The 18334-nt window shown below is 39.3% G+C and overlaps 1 protein-coding gene across 1 annotated transcript in view; it reads left to right on the top strand.

Annotated features, from left to right (window-relative positions):
• The window catches only part of ABCA4 (ATP binding cassette subfamily A member 4), a 72324-nt gene that overhangs the window by 9817 nt on the left and 44173 nt on the right, over positions 1-18334 (top strand). The window contains exons 6-13 of the mRNA XM_062630542.1: positions 3146-3343; positions 7211-7300; positions 7663-7903; positions 9313-9452; positions 10455-10571; positions 11328-11525; positions 15799-16004; positions 16789-16965. Of these exons, the coding sequence (XP_062486526.1) occupies positions 3146-3343; positions 7211-7300; positions 7663-7903; positions 9313-9452; positions 10455-10571; positions 11328-11525; positions 15799-16004; positions 16789-16965 (1367 nt within the window). The remainder of the gene's footprint in view (positions 1-3145; positions 3344-7210; positions 7301-7662; positions 7904-9312; positions 9453-10454; positions 10572-11327; positions 11526-15798; positions 16005-16788; positions 16966-18334) is intronic.

Here is an 18334-nt window from a genome sequence, read left to right as displayed (position 1 = left end):
ATGCTGGAACTGTGTGTGGCCACAAAGAAGGGAGGGTATTAATAAACTTGAATACAGTTCCTTTAGTGCACCACAGGTTCCAGCTGGGTGACCAGTAGCCAGATTACTTATCTGTAGTGTTCTTGATTAGTACCAGGGGAAGCACTCTCCTGACTTTATCATGAAGCATTACCACAAGACCATACCAGAGCCAGTGTCAATTGATACATCCTACTTATTTTCACACCTCCGTATCAGCTGAGATGGTGAAAATTTGCTTCCTTGCTGCTTGTGACAAAAAGAATATATACAGATATCTTGCTAGGCTTCTCTTTCCCTTTCACCCCTACCCTCTTCTTTATCAGAGATTTGTTGCAATAGGAAAACTGTGTGCTTGCCACCCAGTGGTATTCATTCATATACTGTTAAAAACTCTGCCTGCCAGTGTGCACAGGACTGAAGTTCTCAACACCACCGCTGAAAGTATGATTGAAGCCTTCTGGAACATGGTGTCTTTCTGCTGTATTTTCTGTGCTGATGTGGAAAGAGATGTAGTTCTCTTTATGCTGGAAATGAAATAAATCTGAACAGGTAGAGAGGGAGCTGGAAGTGACCTGGTGTGAAAAATACCACTTCTGTTGTCCTCCATGAAGTTTTCTTGTTAGTAGTAATCACAGGGGATGCAAGATCATCTAACAAGACCTGATTTGCAGCCATCAGGAAAGAAACTGTTGAGGCAGAAAAACTAACTTTCAAAAGACCACAAGAGAATTCTTTTCAATAGAACTTGAGTACTTCATCTATGAGGGAGAAATCATTTAATTCTTATAGACCTTGATAAGCAAGTTACTCAAGCAGGACTTACAGTTGATTAAGGTAGAAGTTGCAGAGTCATGACTAGAACCTAGATCTGTGGTTGTCTTAAGCCTCAACCATGGTATTTTTGTCTCTAGTTCTTCATGCTGCTCTACCCTGTGTTTGCTTGCATATCCTGCACACCCTCTCCCCTTGGCTCTGACAGCACAGAACTGATCAACCTGAAAGTAGCTTGTTTACAGGAGCCTGACTGTTGCCAGCAGCTGGCTGCAGATCTAGGTCTGAGCTGCCTGGGAGGGCAGGAAATGACACACAGCGCTGAAAAGCTAAACCCGATCAAACAGCCAGCTAGCTGAAAAAATCATTTGGACTTCATCTTGCCAGCTTAGGCCAAACAGTGACACATTGATTAAAAAAAAACCAAGTAGAACTGAAGTTTTCCTCTGGGGGCCTGCTTTTTTGAGTCATTCTCAGATAAGGATAAGAGACTGATGTTCAAACACAATAAGTTCAAGAAAGATTGGCAACAGCCCACCCTGCCAAAAAATTGGAAGGGCGGAGGTTTGATGTTTTCCTAATCCCATCATTTCATGAACATTCTTGAAATGCTGTTAAAGTTTGTAAATAACCTCTCTTTGGTTGTTATTGGTTTTTTGGTCCTTTTTTTTTTTTTCTTTTTTCTGTTTAATCCTTCTCAGTTGTGTTAATGTCACAGTTTCCTCGTTTCACAAGTCAAAGCAAGGTTCCCAGGCTGCCTCCCTGTCCAGCTCAGTTTCATTGCAGCTCCCAATGGGTGATGAGGACCATGCCAGATCAGGAGTATTTGGTTTAAAAATGCTGTTCTTTTCTCACACATCCACAGGACATAAGTGACAGGGCAAATAAGCAAGTTCTTTCACTGACGTAAAGTCAGTTAAATCCAATTCAAATGTTCCAGTTCGGTTTTGGAGGATTTTTGCAAACCAGAGTGACAGTACCTCTCAGATACTTTACTAGAAATTTATATCCCTTTTTTGCACCTTAATTCCCTGGGGTTTTATATATTCCCCATTACAAACTTCACCAGACAAATCTCAGCTGCTAACTGTAGGAGACTTGCAGATATAAAATTAAGATAATGTTCAGAATCTCTTAGATGGCCTTGTTGACATAGGAAATAAATGCACACCTATGTCTGACCTGGTATAAGTGTGGTGTGTTTGTTTTGTTCCAAATGTCTTTAAGACTGGCATGCTCAGCAGATTATTTTTCTAAAGACAGTTATATTCTGAGCTGATTTTGACAATTTCTTTTTCTGTGCAGCTTATGAAATTCATTTAGCCTAATGATAGTGTGTCAGTGCATAGTGCTTGTTTGTCTGAAAGCCTGCATTCATCTCAAGCACAGGAGGGATTTACAGTCATCACACTGTTCTGAGGTCTTTTCCTTGTAATTCATACTGTGAAATGAGGTGGACAGAGCATGGGATCATGAGCTTATATGCAATTTTCAGTGCTACTTTTATTATATTGCCATGTATTCTGTGCATTATAAAGCAAGCAGAACTGAACTATAGACTACCAAGAGCATTCCATTACAGCAGTGTAAATCGTAGGTAACTCTTACTGATTTCTGTGGAGGTATTATGCATTTACATTGGTTTAACTATTGGTTATTATGCATTTACATTGGTTTAACTATAAACTTATCTGTTCCAGTGGTTGAACACCAAAGATAATAATAATTGTTGTGTTTTTTTTTTTCTATGCCATGTTTCTATTAGAAGCAATAATCAATAGGTGGATGTGGTTTAATGTAAAAAGGTGTTGTAAAGCCTGGGTGTATGCCTGTGCACAGTGACAGTGAGTAATGGCTGTAGGGAAGAGTTGGGGTGGAATAGTCATAAGTGGGAAATGGAGCTGAAGAGTCAGTGGAATTGGCCTTACTCTCTTAGAGCAACTGACAGCAAAAAATATAACTATCTAAACACAAAAGGTAGAATGATGTGGCATGCTTGGTTGGGTCTGGGGAAATACTTTCAAGCAAGCCATAGCTATCCCTCCTTAACCACAAAGATGGGTGGGATGTCATCAGTTGTGCTTAGATAATAAAGGGAATACTCACAAGAACTTTTGCCATGAAAGCAAGAATCACTAATGAGAAGAGGAAGAATATGAAGCCAAAGTGGTCTAGCATAACATCAAGTGAAGGTGGTTCAAGAGTTGATGCTTTAGCTGACCATATCCTTCTGCCATTCATGAAAATATCAGGAGGGTCTGATATCAAGGTGTCCACTTTTGATAAATCTTTAATTGTTCCTGAGCAGTATGGAGTTTCACAACAGTAAATGAACCATTATTTCTGGTTGCAGTTCGCCTCCGGTGTCCCTAACTTGACTCTGAAGGACATTGCTTGCAGTCAGATGCTCCTGGACCGCTTTATTATCTTTAGCAGTAGAAGAGGCCTCCCTTTGGTGCACAAGGCCATGTGTGCCCTGTCCCAGGAAAGTCTGCAGAGAGTGGAAGATGCCTTGTATGCAAATGTTGATTTCTTCAAGCTGTTTCAGCTGGTAAGTGTTAACACAATCATCCTGCCTTTTGTTGTCATTTCTTTTGGCTGATATTTCGTTGCCCTTCAAGAATTTTCTTTGTAATACACCACCAATGTTCCAAGTGGTCTTTGTGTATTTACCCCTGCCAATGTAAGGTTAAGGATGTGTGATTATTAAACTACTGTCAGCAGGACACTAGGCGCTTCTGAGTATGCTTTGGGATGAAACATGGCATTCACAGTACCACAGAACTAAAATATTCAAATGCAATTTCAAAGTCAGAGTGTGTGTGGAACAATTATCTGGGCTTTCCAATCTGTGTAGCAAAACAGTGTGTGGCAAGAACTACAGGGACCTTACTAAGGGTTCTGAATATACCCACCCAACCCATTCTGTCTTTGTTCTACCCCACATGGCAGAATTCAGTGCTGGAGTTAAAGCCATGGTGCAGTTGAGCTGAGATTGCCATATGAGCCTTTACAAAAAACACCACTCCAAAAACCCCCCCAAAGCAAACTAAACTCAACAACAACAAAAAAACCAACCCACCCAACTAAAAAACCCAACCAGACTAGTTGTACTGGTTTGCATTGATTTGTCTATAGAAGCTTTTCCTCACTTCTGTTCATCTTCGTTGCCCTTTGTGCTGTTCCTGTTTCTGCTGTGACCTTCTTGCCATAAATTAACTACAACTGCATCTTTGGTTCAGTACAGAGATACTGTGCCATTTATAGATACATATTTTCTTATTTGTATTTATATAAATTTAAAATGGATAACATTAATATGTTGAGATATACATATAATTGCATACTGGGGTGGGGTGTTTACTTTTGCTCTCTGTCCTTTGCCGAATATTTTTCGAATACCCTATTTGTATTCTGCACACTGAGCTTGTGCTTTCACAGAACTATTCATAAAGACTCCAACGTCTCTTTCCTCATGATCCTTAGAAGACATCACTGTGTATACATCTTTTCTGTTTGTTTGCCCATGATCATGACTTCACATTTTCAACATTAAATCGAATTTGCTGTTTTGCACCTTGTAACTGAATGTCATGGGACCCTCACAGTATCAGTTGGGTGTATACAGCAGGCAGGATATATGAGCAGCTGCTAAAGTTATAGAGAAACTATTTACTGGAGTTTTCTGCCACAGCAGTGTAACATCATGATGAATTTAACATGGATTTTACTCAGCTTTGAGTTGCTCAGAACTGGGAACAGGCTATGCCAGAAACTTTAGTTGACTCGCCAGCCAAATTACTGTTAGATTACTGTAGCATTGGCAGTCATTCATTGTGCCTGTGTGATTTTGCCAATCCTGATAAGAGTCTGCAGTCAGCTTTTGAAAGCTGCTGGTTTCCATTTCTGCAAATACACTCAGATGTTTTCATGTATCTGATGCTCACTGGAAGTAGCAGGGAATTAATGCTAAAGTACTTCTAAGGCAGGTTTTCAGACTTTAAGGACTTCATGTGAAGATGCACACTGCACTGCCCAGATTTCAAATTAAGCTGCTAACGTATGATTTTGCTGCCATGTCAAATAAAATGGAAAGATGAAATTTGATGAAGCAGTTGTCTGTGTTTAAAGAAAATATAGACTCACATGGGAGATAGAAACATAAACCTGAACCAAAAACCTGGAGTTGTGAAAGACGGCGTGTTCAGATGCAGGCTTATGGTCTGGTCTGTTACTACAGGATCTGGCTGCCAAGACTTTCCCTGAGTATCTCCATTTAATGTGGAGAAGAGGGTTTATCTTTTCATGATGTCCAGCGCAGTAAGACCTCAAGTTGGTAAAAGCTTTCCCACACTCCCGTCATTATAGTTGCTAAATAATAATTTTAATATAATTCTGTGTTTTTTCAAGGCAGAAGTCCTCCTTTTAAATCAAAATCTATCTCAGTTACTCCTTTTCACCTAAAAGGTAGACTGTGCTTAAGCACTTCTTGATGCACTAATGCACTAATGCTTCCCCAACACTTTGAAATTAATGTTTCTTTTTGAATTTGTGATACTTGAACATATTCAGGTATGTGCATAAACATCCACTCAAACCCTTCCTGTGCTCATGTATACCCTCTAGGGCTTTTTACAGGAATTAAAGCACAGTTTGGATAGCAGAGACAGAAAAATAAAGCCCACACGTTACTGTCTGACTCAGCCACCACAAGGAAAATGAGCCTCTTTCTGGAGCAGTGCTGTTCTTGAACCTGCCTCTTTCAGCTTTGTTTGAAGTCCTTTAAACCTTATAAATAAATTAAAATAGAATTCTGTAATACCTCATTGTGATTTTGGGTAGAGATAAGCAGTTCTTATCACCAAGCATAGACACATGTTGCTGAAACAGCTGCTTTGATCCGTATCACCACATATGCTTGATACATAATCAAACAGAGTGTAGATCTACACTCAGTTACATATGCAGAATGAATCTTCATTGAACTGTTTGAAACTTCTATGTTAGCTTTAAAACTTCTAGAAGTACCTGTGTATTGAAGACCCAGGTAATTTTCTGCACTCTTACACTGTCAGTCACTGTACTTCATGGTCTTCAGGCTCCAGCAGTATAGTATAACCAATCACATACCCGATTTGGTTTTGTTTGAGTAGGACTTCTTTTAGCTGACTGTGGATTCCAGAACTGGGCCTTCTGTTGCTGGAAAGAAGCTCTTCAAGAATTATGCTCTTCATTTTTTTTATGACACCACATTCATTTGCAGTGAATATGAAGATAGTTGGATAAATATTTTTGGGAAAACTTTCATCCTCCTCTGTGCTTAGGATCAATAAACATTCCCAACTGTATGCTCTGGTATTTAGGTCAGATGAGAGTGTAGTTTGTGTATAGTGTCCGCTGATCCTGTCTTATGCTTCTAGAGAGCATCAACTAGCTGAGTACATACTGAGTCATTTTAGGATGTTTCTAGTAAGATCTGATTCATACTGAATGCCTCTTGCAAGAAGTAGTATTTAGGAACAAATGGGTAATATTACCCCTATTTCTCCTTTATTTTTCTCTAGCTACATGAAACAAGTTCTTAATTCCATGTTTATCCTGGGCTTTTCTCTGGTTTGCTTCAAATTGTTCACAGTACCTGTTGTTTACAGTTGCAAAAAAGCCAAGTTAAGGCAAATGCTCCAAGAATCCTGTATAATCTTTCCAGAAACTAGTTCCCCTAAGGAAAAGTGTATTTGAAGCACTGTGTATGTATTTCCTGCCTGAACTGCAAGTGACAGATCAGAACTTGCTAACATAAAAACTCTTGCCTTTGTGATTTCCTGCCAGGTACAATGCAGCTGTCTCTTGCTTTCTTAACCACCTACTGACTGAAAGGAATGTCAGGCAATCAGCAGGGTGTGTAGCTACATCATTTTGGGGAAGTCTTTTTAGGACAGTGAGGACCAGGCTGCCTCCAAACTCGGGAAATCTCTCAAGTGTAAAGTACTACCTGTTATTTACTGTCATGGTAAATGAGTCTTCTGTATCATAACCTTAGCTGAATTCACAGGTTACCAAAAGTAGCCTCTGTGAGAAGCAGCTTCTCAGAAATCCCAGTTCCCTCATTCATCCTCTATTTTTGCACCTTTTGGAATGGTGGGCTTAAATAAGCAGAACAAATGCCAAGCTCATATTTTCAGTGGCCTGTGACTGTTTCAGCTTTATATTGGTAAGAACACTTACACATGCTGCTGTGTGAGTCTGCACATGGGTACTGGATTTGTGGCCCCACGAGACAGGCTTACAAGACACTGTTCCAAATAACTCAGAGTATTTCAGCTAAAGAGATGCCATTTGGATTTTCTTCTCTCACTGTAATAGCTGTTGTCATGTAGGGACTATACAAAACTCATCTGTGTTTCTGATGTATTTACAGCTTCCCACTGTTCTGAACAGAAACACTCCAGGTGCTGACCTGAAGGCCTGGGGAAGGATGATGTCTAGTGTCACCCAGGCAGTGCAAAAGGTAAGTTGTCTGTTAAAAATGGTGTCACTTTTCTAGGTAGCACACAATGCTCCTTTTCATGTTCCAGTTACCTGCTTTATCAGAAAGTAAGTCGACTTGTTTGGAAAGAGCCGATTCCTTAGAAATTAATTCTTCTCTCATTAGAAAATAAATGTAAAAGGAAGCATTGGCAATTATGATTCTATAACCTTTTCTTCAGAAAAGACATGAGAGAACAAGAACTGAAAATGGTGCCTATGACCAGAACAGAGGAGATAAAAGGATGAGGTTGTGACTGCATGCTTTAGCAGTGTGGCTACAGCTGAGAGCTCACCAGTTCCTCCTTTGAGGGCAGTGATTAACAAAGCCTTGTCTTGCTGCAGCTAGCCAGGAAGCCAAGTGTTCAGGACCTTCTGGTGTTTCTGCAAGCATTTGTACAAGATGGAAGGCCAGAATCCTTAGGCCACTTGGTGAGCTCCCTGTCTGATCTTTTCTGTGGCTACCCAGAAGGAGGTGGATCCAGAGTGCTTTCATTCAACTGGTATGAAGATAATAACTATAAAGCTTTCCTGGGGATTGACTCAACAAGGAAGAAATCCAGTTATCTTTATGATAACACAACCAGTAAGTTTTTCAAGCAAACCATTACAGAGACTGTAGACAGGTACGACTTCTGGTAGAATACCACTGTTGCTTTTATAAAATAACACTTCTAAGCAGTTAATTCAAGAAATTAGAGACAGCTGAAATTATTTTACTTACTGCTTATTTCATAGCTGGAAGCAGAGAAGCTCAGGAATTAAGAACAGAGATGTGCGTTTGTTTCAATATGAAGGGATAAACATAGTCAACCATCATCATTAAGGCATAAGTCCCTCTGTCTTCTAATATATGCTACTGATATCAGGAAGAACTGTTTCTGAAGAAGGTTCTGGAAAATGTAGTGCTGCATTCTGGAATTACTTTTCTCCAAGATGTGATACATGGCAGCTGTTCTCTTCCTGCATAAACATACATATTTTTTATAGCAGTAAGCTTCTGCAGCACAATTCTTGCATAGAAGTATTTCAATTTACTAGTTTTTGTTGCTTTGATTTCCTCACTTATCTTCTTGCTATTGTAACAGGAGAGAATGGAAAGAGGAACCTATTTTATCTTTTCTACAACTCATTATTTTATAGTTTTATTATGTTCCCTTCTGTTTGCCATTCAGTTTTTTTCTACACCAGCAATTTTTTTCTGTACTAACAACCATATTATAGCTGGCAGTAGATTTCTCTGCCTATTCTGCTGTCATAGGTATGATTGCATGATTGCAGAGTACAGGTAAGCACTTTGCCCGATGAGAGATTCCTACCTTTCACTGTTTGTATTAATACTTGGAGCTATTTATGTCTGAATCTTCAGAAGACCTGTAAAGGGCTCAGTACTTCATTTCTTCAGCCAGGGAACAATAGAGTTGGATGCTATCCAAGTAGACTAATTACTTCATAGTGCAGGAGAAAGATAGAAATGTTTACATTAAAATGTTTAGTTCTAAATCATTGTAGGATCCAATTCTGAATTGTTCCAGAGTTCAACATTCAAGCCTGCTGGATCTCCAGTCCAATAGTTTACACTGTGTAAGAATTAACCACTAACAGGAGAAAAAATAGCTTTGTGTCAGTATCAACTACAATTCAAAGCAGCTAAGTGATTAGGAGAAAAGCAGTTTCAGAATTTTTCAGTGAGATCTGAACTATCTGATTTCCTTCCATTTGAAATATCTTATAAGTAACAGCAACTTTCAAATGGTTAGGTTTATTTGTTTGCTCTTCTAATTTCTATGTTGTCTACTTTACAATTCCAACAATTACTTAATAGTCTTTTCCATCTGGTCAGACACTGTACTTCTACACTGCAAATGTGCTTAAGCCATTCAGCTTCAAAATGCTTTAAACTGACCATATTGCCAGTAAAAAGCCCTGCAGGATGTTTTGTATGATAGGATTTGAGTAAGGTTGCATAAAGACTGCCTTTCTTTTTGTCTTTAGCACCCTTTTGTAATGCATTGATCCAGAATTTGGAATCAAACCCTTTAACCAGAATAGCCTGGAGTGCTGTGAAGCCCCTGCTGATGGGAAAAATCCTCTTTGCTCCTGATTCACCTTCTGTACGGCAAATCGTAAAAAATGTAAGCACTTCTGAAATACAAACCTGTTTATTTCCAGCAAATTGCACCCTAAGAAACATCCTGTGAAAAACAGTGACCTGGCTACATCAACCTATTCAGATTTTCTTCTCAGAACTCCATTTGTTCTGTTGGTCCAGGAGTCAGATCTTCACTCACAATCTTGGCCTACACTACCTGCTTTTTTCAGCTTAAATTGTTTGTTGTTGGCATGATTTCACACTTACACCAGTAGAAATAGTAATGTTTATATATATTTTACAGAGGGAGGAACTTCAGCAGCTCTGTATCAGTAAGTATTTAAATTGGGCAGTTACAAGACTTCCATAGACTCATTGAGGCCTAACACCGAGAGATGACAAACCAATAGCAGCATCGTGGTTTAGTATTATTATGTTCAGATCATAAATAATTGTCACTTCATGAAAATAGGATGGAGCCTGGATATTTCAGTTAAGTGCCTGAATTTGGGTGAAATTAATCCAATTAATTAAATCAAGGTCACATATGACCTAGGTTTTGGCCACCTCTCAGCAGCTATGTAAGGCACAGAACTGCTGGTTGTAGTTCACACAGGAAAACATCAGATTTACAGCAGCCCATATAATAATATCTTAACTATGAGAGTACCTGTCTTCTACAGCTGCCTCTCATTTATTCATCTACTCACATCATCATCTTTTTAGTTCTTGAAGGAGAGAAACAGTCTACCTAAAACCTGAGTATTTAAAGGAATTGAAGTTATCTGGGGTTAATGTGCACTTGTTTTTTTCATTACATATAAAATACAAGTTTATCCTAAGTGACTTTGATTCCAGTTGGATTTTACAAATTCTTTTCCAAGGATTATTAACTTTTCTTCTATTTTAATGAGTTTAGCAAGTATGAAAGTAAAAACTGCAGCATTTGTCAGACGCAGGTTTCTTTGTCACTGAATGGCTGCTTCACAAATTCCGTTTATCTTCTCAGCTTTCTAGCACTCTTTTCTGCTGTTTTATTCCTCAGGCAAACTCCACTTTTGAGGAACTTGAACGCCTCAGACTGTTGACCAAAGCTTGGGAAGAAGTGGGACCTCAGCTGTGGTACTTCTTTCAAAACAGCCTGCAAATGAATATGATCCGTGTATGTTATAACTTAGCAGGGATCCTCAGTAAGAGCAGCCTGTCACCATCCTTGATTTTTCCTAAGGGGGAAGAGAATTAATTGGTGGGATTTGGCTGGAAGTACAGCCTTTGCAGCAAGGAACCTGTGGCCTTTAAGGCTGTTGGACTGGTTACAGGGCTTCTTTTGAAGGCGTTACAGCATCTCTGTGACAAAACCTCAGATCTGGACACTTCAGAATCTGGCTAATGACTTCTTAATAAAGGCAGCAATTGCTGCTTCTCTGTCTCTCCAGAATGTCTTTCAAGAACAGACAACTTGATCTTGTGTTCTGCACAGGCAAAGAAGCCAGTAGGACCATGTTTTTGCTGGCCTCAGCAATTTACTACCTTAGGAAATTACCTATTTCCATATCTCTTATCTCTGACTTTGATCAGCTGCAAGTAATATCTGAAGTTGAAGTTTATAAAGCAGTTCATACTAGAGAAAATATGTGGTTTTCCACACTCTTCTATTTTAGATTAGACATTTATTACATTTATCCTCTTGTTTATAAGGAAACAATGCAGAAAATAGTCAAAGTTAGATTTATTTTCATCCATTCTTCAGGTCTCCCCTCCAGCTATGCAGTTGCTGATTTAGGAAATTAATTCTTTAGCACAACCTTTTGTACTACTTCATGGCTCAGAAAGAGCTGTGGAAATGGAAACTTTTCTAGCAAAACAGGGCATACAAGGAAGGCTATTGTAGTAAAGCTGTCTTGATATGTTTCCTCAGGACTCTCTGAAGCACCCTACAGTGAGGGACTTCTTGAACAGACAGCTGGGTGCTGAAGGCTTAACTGCTGAACACATAATCAACTTTCTCCACAACGGGCCCCCAGAAAGCCGAGAGAAGGGAATGGCAGACTTTGACTGGCGGAACATCTTCAGTGCTGCGGACCGAGCTCTGCGTTTACTCAGTCAGTATCTAGAGGTAAGGGCAGCCTTCCCACTGCTGGGAATGCTTGTACAGTACTTAAGGCAGTACTTAAGGTCTGTGGCAACAGACAAAGTTAAAATCATAAGACATCTTTATTTGTTTCATTTGAATGTTTTGAAGAATTTTGGGTTTGAACCCCAAACTCTATATTCAGAGTGTTAGTTGAGTGTGTGAATACACTTTGGTGCTGAGGTAGAAAGTGAATGCAAAACCTCAAGGAAACGATATTTGTAAGTACTAATAACTGACAGGCCGCTAATTTTAGTAAGCTCAGGGCCAAAGAAGCTAATGATTCTTTGGTAAATCCCCCTCCGGGTTTTTAAGCACCTGATCAAAATTCCTTTGAAACCAGTAAGGGAGTTTCTACTTGTTCTGTAGCTACTTCCAAGAGATGTCTGTGTGCCTTTCCTGGGGTCCATACTCCCTTTCTCTAGGATGCTGTGTTTTGTAGTGTGGCTATATGAGGCTTTCTGAGAGCCACAGTGCAGAAAGAGAGGTGAAGTTTCATTACATTAATTAAAAAATGCTAAAATTCTAAGTGAAAATATCAAGCCATTGTAAAAATACGTGGAAGATACTTTGAATAAGAAGTTTCTCTGATGTGGGCAATTCTACCAATGAGTTCATCAGATTCATTACTCTGTGAGCTCTTTTGGTTTAGGCTTTGGTTTTTTTTTTTATCCTGTATATTTCCAACTGCAGGTAACGATGTGTTGGAACTAGACCTGAGATAGAGTGGATTCCTGCTAATTTAGGTAAATGAAATGCCAGCTCTTTGTAAACTTCTGAGCCCAGGCAAAACTTGAGGACACTGCAATGTTGCGGTTTTAACTCAGTGTTAAAAAAACTATTGCTGTTGGCAGTAATATTAATACTTGGGAACTCAACACTTAGCATCTGCCATATGAGAGTCAAGGTTTTTATTGAGATTAATTATATTTTACAAGCATCTCTGAAAGAAATGTAAGTATTTAATTATTGAATTGTTAAATAAGCTAAGCCTCAAGCTCACAGAGAAAATTGGTACTAGTTGTAGGCAACAGGACCAAGCCTAGCTCTCCCACTTCCAATGGAGTTCAGTCTGAAAGACCATCCCCTACAAGAAGGCAAGAACTGAGAGTTTATCTGCCTTCATATAGCTATTACAAGATGGAACAATAAAGCTTTTGCAGAAAGCTCTGCTGGTTCTTCTGATCATCTTTTTACTTCATGTTAGCAGAATTACTTCCTGCTCAATCTGAGTGAATATATTGCTTGCAGCAAGTTAATACTGGAACATCCACAACATCAGGGCAGTTACTGTACCTGGTAGTAGATCTTTGTGTCCTAAAGTTCTTTGTAATGAGCTTACTCTTTTAAGAATGCTGCTTACACTGAGATGTTAACAATTGAGAATGTTTTCACACTGTGCCAAGCACACTGGGAACAAATGTCACTTTCAGGGACACCCTACTCCTTGCTATAGTATGCAATGAGCAGAGGAGTGCTGTCAGCAACTATCTTTGGAGACTCCACATCTCTGCTGCAAGCTGTAGTGCAGCTGAGAAGCCCACAGGTTATGCAGTGGCTGCTCATCCTCACTACCCAAAGAATTTCTTGTTCTTCCCTTAGATTACTTTAGGCCACAGAAGACCTAAGCTGTTGTGAGACATACCTAGTCACCTCTTTATACTTCTTATTTTCTGGTTTCTTTTCCAAGCCTGTTCTTAGTATTTCAGTTTTGGTTTTCCTATCTTCACTGAACCATCTTAAATTGTTAAATAGTTACCAGGAGAAAATACAACATAAATTTCCCCAAGTGGTTGCTGAATGAATTTTGATATGGTGAAGTTTATGAAGGCACATAAATGCCTTCAAAATTGAATTGCAGTTCACTGAAAAAAAACCAAAGTTAGAGCAGACACCTTTTGTTTTGAATACAGCTAATGTTAAGAGAAAGAAATTCTAGCTTTTGGCTAGTAGATTACAATGTAAAATCTCTTTTCACTTTCAAATTATGTGAGTTATTACAACACTGATGTCATAGCCTATGTTCTTATACAAGCTTTGGTTTCACTCCTCTCACAGAAGATCTACAAGCATTTGTGGTTTATGTTTCAAAAGCTTGCTGCTTCCTCAACTGGATGTCTGGATGGCCTATATTGCTCCTCAGCACAGTCCCAAAACTGTCTGTTCTGCAGTGAAAATCTTAACATCAGTTGTCTGTCAGTACTTTGCCAGTGTCACTCCCACAGATTCCCCAGGAGAACTACATGAGTTCTGCAGCTGCCACAAGTACCTTGAAAATAACATTCCTCACAACAAAGAAACAGCAAATAGTCTTCCAGGCACTGCAGAGACACAGTTCCACAGAAGGACTTTGCTGGGAAACACACTTTGGCAAGAACTAAACTCAGTTACAGAACCTCCAACTATGTAGGATAAACATAGGGTAGGATAAAAATAATTAATACAACCTGACCCTTCAGTCTAATTTGATTTCTCTTCTGGTATGCAAGTCAGGAAGCTTTTCTACTTTATTTTGCTTTCTGATAAAATAATCTATGTAGTTTAATCTTGTAAAGCAAACTAGGAGAATGAACATTTGCAGATCAGGAAACGTAAAGCTACAAAATAGTTAAACTGTCAATTTAAGCTGTTCCATTTTGCTGCCAGTTAAAAATACATTTTTCTATAGGTCCCATTAAACTGTGATACTTCAAGTTTTAAAGGAAATAGAGCATGATTTTTCACAGGGAAAGGTTAAATAAAGGAGTGTTTAAGATGTCTTCCCATTGAATAGCAGGTTGCCTGTATGAGTATTTTCATGTTGAGTAGTTTTGGTTATTGACCTGCAAGAGATAATCAAGAAGATCAGATCAACCAGGTTAGCCTCCTGAATTTTATGAAGCAAGGGTTAGGAGAAGTAAGTATCTTCCCGGTCCATCTGGGGATTGCACGCTTCTGCGCTCCAGTAATATCTTGCCAGTTCTAAAGGGCAGAAGCTGAATAGACAAACATAAGTCTGTAATTTTACAGCTAACTAATGATAGAGTTTGTTCACAGTCCTTTTGTCTTACAGTGCCTGTTAAGTAGGATTAAATGGGGGGACATTAGATTTCCTTGACTTGGTGTTTTGTATATGGGCTGATAATACATTTTGTAATAATGACAGAGACTAAAAGACAACAGTTTGCTGTGCAGTGGAAACTATGTTTTGTTATTGAGATAGCCAACGCATGTTAACTTAAGCCAGCAGGTTAATCGCATACCAGAATTCAGTCGGGACACAATATTGTCAGTAAAATCAATTGACTAGTTGAGTGGCATTAAATAGGAATAAATGCCTAAATACCCAAGATTTGAATTTATGCTCTGACTTTCCCAGTGCTTTTCAACTGAAGTCTATGCCTGATGTGATTTTCTTATGGATCAGTCACCCTTTAGCTCTGTGATATACACTCAGGTACTTCCTAGGCTGAAAAGAAGTCCCCATGCTTCAAAAAGGATAGTGTTCTGGTTCAGCTGGACTGCTAAAAGCTCTTGTGGTGAGATTTATTTTATAGCTGAGTTAATTTATCTCCTGGATGCAGATTCTGAAGTCTGTTCCCGATGGTGGGATCTCATCTTTGCCACAGCTTTAGCCCTTCCAATTCAGATATTTGTGTTTTTGAGAGAATCTTCAAAGTATAGTCCAAGTGGCAGAGTTCATGCATCCATGGCTGGCTGAGTGCAGTGGCATAAATATATTGTGAAATATTATTTCATTCTACCTAATTAGTGAATGTGGCAGCATAGGTTTTGGCTGAACCTACTACTGGCTATACATTCTGCATGGATACATCAAATCTGCCCTGTCATACCTAGATTGAAACAGCAGCTCCTGCTTTAGTGGCCACCCTTGCTTGATTTCTTGCTCATCAGAATGGACATTTCTTGAGCTTGGAGGAATAAGCTACTTTCAAAATGATTCCGTCCACTCACATTGACCACAGCAATGCTAAATCTGAGGTTTAGAGTTCTTTTTAGGGAGAACAGTGTTTCTGAGCTTGTATTGGTAATGCTGTGGTTTGAATTTGTTGTAAGAATTAGACTAAGACTGGGCAAGGTTTCAGGAGGGAGGTGAGAGTCTTTGAATAGTTTCAGCATAAGCTTTTAAAGTTGAAAATAGCAGATATTTCAAATGAACCTAGCTCCCTTTTCTGTTTTCAGCCATTGCTGTTGGCATTAATGTATACCTCTTGCTAGTCTATTCTGATGTGATTTTTATCTTTGTGATTATTTGTAGTGTTTGACCTTGGATAAATTTGAAGGTTATCCCAATGAAACTCAACTGACTCATCAAGCCCTTCATCTGCTGGAGGAAAACAGATTCTGGGCTAGTGTGGTTTTTCCAGACATAGAGCCTACAGCCAGCAGTCTTCCACCACATGTGAAATACAAGATCCGGATGGACATAGATGCAGTGCAGAAAACAAACAAAATCAAAGACAGGTAAGTGTTGGTTCCTTCTCAGTTCTTGCCTGCCATAGAATGAATATGAGAGACGTAAGGACATTAAAACCTGCATTTTATATGTGCATGAAATCCAACTGTATTCATGAATAGTTAGTACGTAAATGCAATGCCATCTCCGGTTACCAGGTGGTAACAGTACCAGAAGTAGTATCACTCTTCTGGCAGATCAGGCAGTGGGTAGGTGCATGGGTACATGGCAAAGGGAACGACTGCTCAGAATCTCTTCAGTGACCTGAAGTTTTCACTGGGCTCCATCAATGGGAGAGGCAGACAAGGAAGTCCTATGTGGATTGTGACCCAGCTGTTCTCCACCTGGACAGCAGAACTTCTGTACTGTTCCCCCTCAAATGGACTTACTCAAAGGGGTAGAAATACTTTCTCAGGTTTGTTTACATAGAGGAATATAATGGTGTCTGGTAGCTGCAATCCAGTTGTTGCAGTTTAATCTCCAAGGATACTGTACTCCAAATACAGTTATTTCTATTCTAGAACAGTTACTCTGTTACATGATTAGTGTGCATTTTTGGCCAAAATTGCTATTCTGTGTCAGTGTAGAGCAAATTAAAGGAAAGGAACCTTTCCAGGTCAGAAACTTTCTCAAGCAGCATCGTCTGACAGACCAAAATCTAGAAAAGACAACTGCAGGCAGTGCTCCTACAGTTTCAGTAGTAGGATTTTTATGTATCTATTCATTTCCCTTCTACCCCTCCCCTAAAGCCACTGCTTACCCAAGTGATTTCCCTATGAATTTTCATTTGAGATACTGGGATCCTGGTCCAAGAGCTGATCCTGTGGATGATTTACGTTATATCTGGGGAGGTTTTGCGTATCTCCAAGACATGATTGAGCATGGGATCATAAAAACCCAGACCAACGCTGAAGTGCTGATAGGAATTTATCTGCAGCAAATGCCATATCCGTGTTTTGTGGATGATGTGTGAGTAAAAGCTGTCTTAATTCTTATGAATACTTGAATTACTGGGTGTTTTAAGACTCTCAAGCACCAGTTATAACCATAGTCCTAAGGTACATATGCAAAAGCAATAACTGAGACATAACTGAATGAATTTGTTCTTTTCCTTTTCCTGTCTTAACCCAGACTCCAGAAGCAGCCTTTGCCAAGTTACTAGCCCTAATCCCAATCTTGGGCTGTGTTGTGCCAAGGCAACCAGTGTCCAGACCTAAAATGAACACTAAACACTGCCCCTTGCAAGCAGTGGTTTTCTTCCAATTTTGTATATCACACAAAATAAAATAATCTGGGGCTTTCTGGCTTTCCTTTTCCAAACTAATAATAGCCTAACCTGAACTTTCACACTGATTGCAGCCCAGAGTCTGTTGTCAGCATGGCACCCCAACTATAAGGCTTTGATCCCTAGCAATGTCAGCCCTGGAACTCCCCCTGGGATTACACAGGACCCAGCAAAACTGTGAGCTTTTAAAAAGGTTTTATCTAACTAAAACTAAGCTTCATGCTGTAGCATATGATCAGTGCCTGTAGCAAAACTGAGCAAAACTGAACACAAAGCACTGACCCATGTTAAAATAAACACCACATCCTTCAGTTAACTGTGCAGGACCCATTGAAGTGTAGTAAGCTGCTTTCTCCTAGCTGCTTTTCTAAACCCCACTTTTCTTTATACCCAAAGAATAATTTCCTAAAGAAAAATTGAAAAGAAAGTGTGTGTCTCAGTGGAATTTTTACCTCTCTTGCTGTCTCTGTAAGTCTTGAAGAATCAAACAACCTAGTCACTTCAACTATATTACCAAACCCTAAGCCAAGACTTAATCATATATAGATACAGCAATCCCCAAAGCTGTAGGTTTTGGTCCTTGAAGATGCCTACAACCCTTGCAGAATCCCAAGACAATTTAGGCTCTTGAAACTCTTTCTTTCCAAAATCCTAACCACATCCCTAAACAGGATTTCAATTATGACTACATGACTGTTATCTGCAAGCAAACAGGCTATGTGGCATTGGTTTCTGTTAACATCAGTCCTTTTCCTTCCCTTGCAGATGCTATAGTTTTTAACAGTAACCTGATGTTCTCTAACCTTCTCTCTAATTCCTGACTGTGGTTTTTATGCATATTGACTGGGTCTTATTTTAAGTTTCACGTGATTCTACCAAAGGATTCCAGGACTGTGGATGCAGTTTGTTATTGTAGGCACCAGAAGTTTCTTTCCCTGGTGAAGAGTAGAATAAAGAAGCTGAAGGAGAAAGAGGAAGTTTGTTGCTCTGTAACAAAAAAGAGAATGTGCTCCTGGGTGTGGAGATTTTATGATTCCATGGAGGCAGAGGGGT

This window comes from Pezoporus occidentalis, unplaced genomic scaffold (genome assembly GCF_034315485.1).
Source record: "Pezoporus occidentalis ecotype Australia unplaced genomic scaffold, CSIRO_AGI_Poc_V1 ctg356, whole genome shotgun sequence".
NCBI classification, from domain to species: domain Eukaryota; kingdom Metazoa; phylum Chordata; class Aves; order Psittaciformes; family Psittacidae; genus Pezoporus; species Pezoporus occidentalis.
Note: the sequence above shows the minus strand (reverse complement) of the source record. Positions and strands in the feature narration are given on the sequence as shown.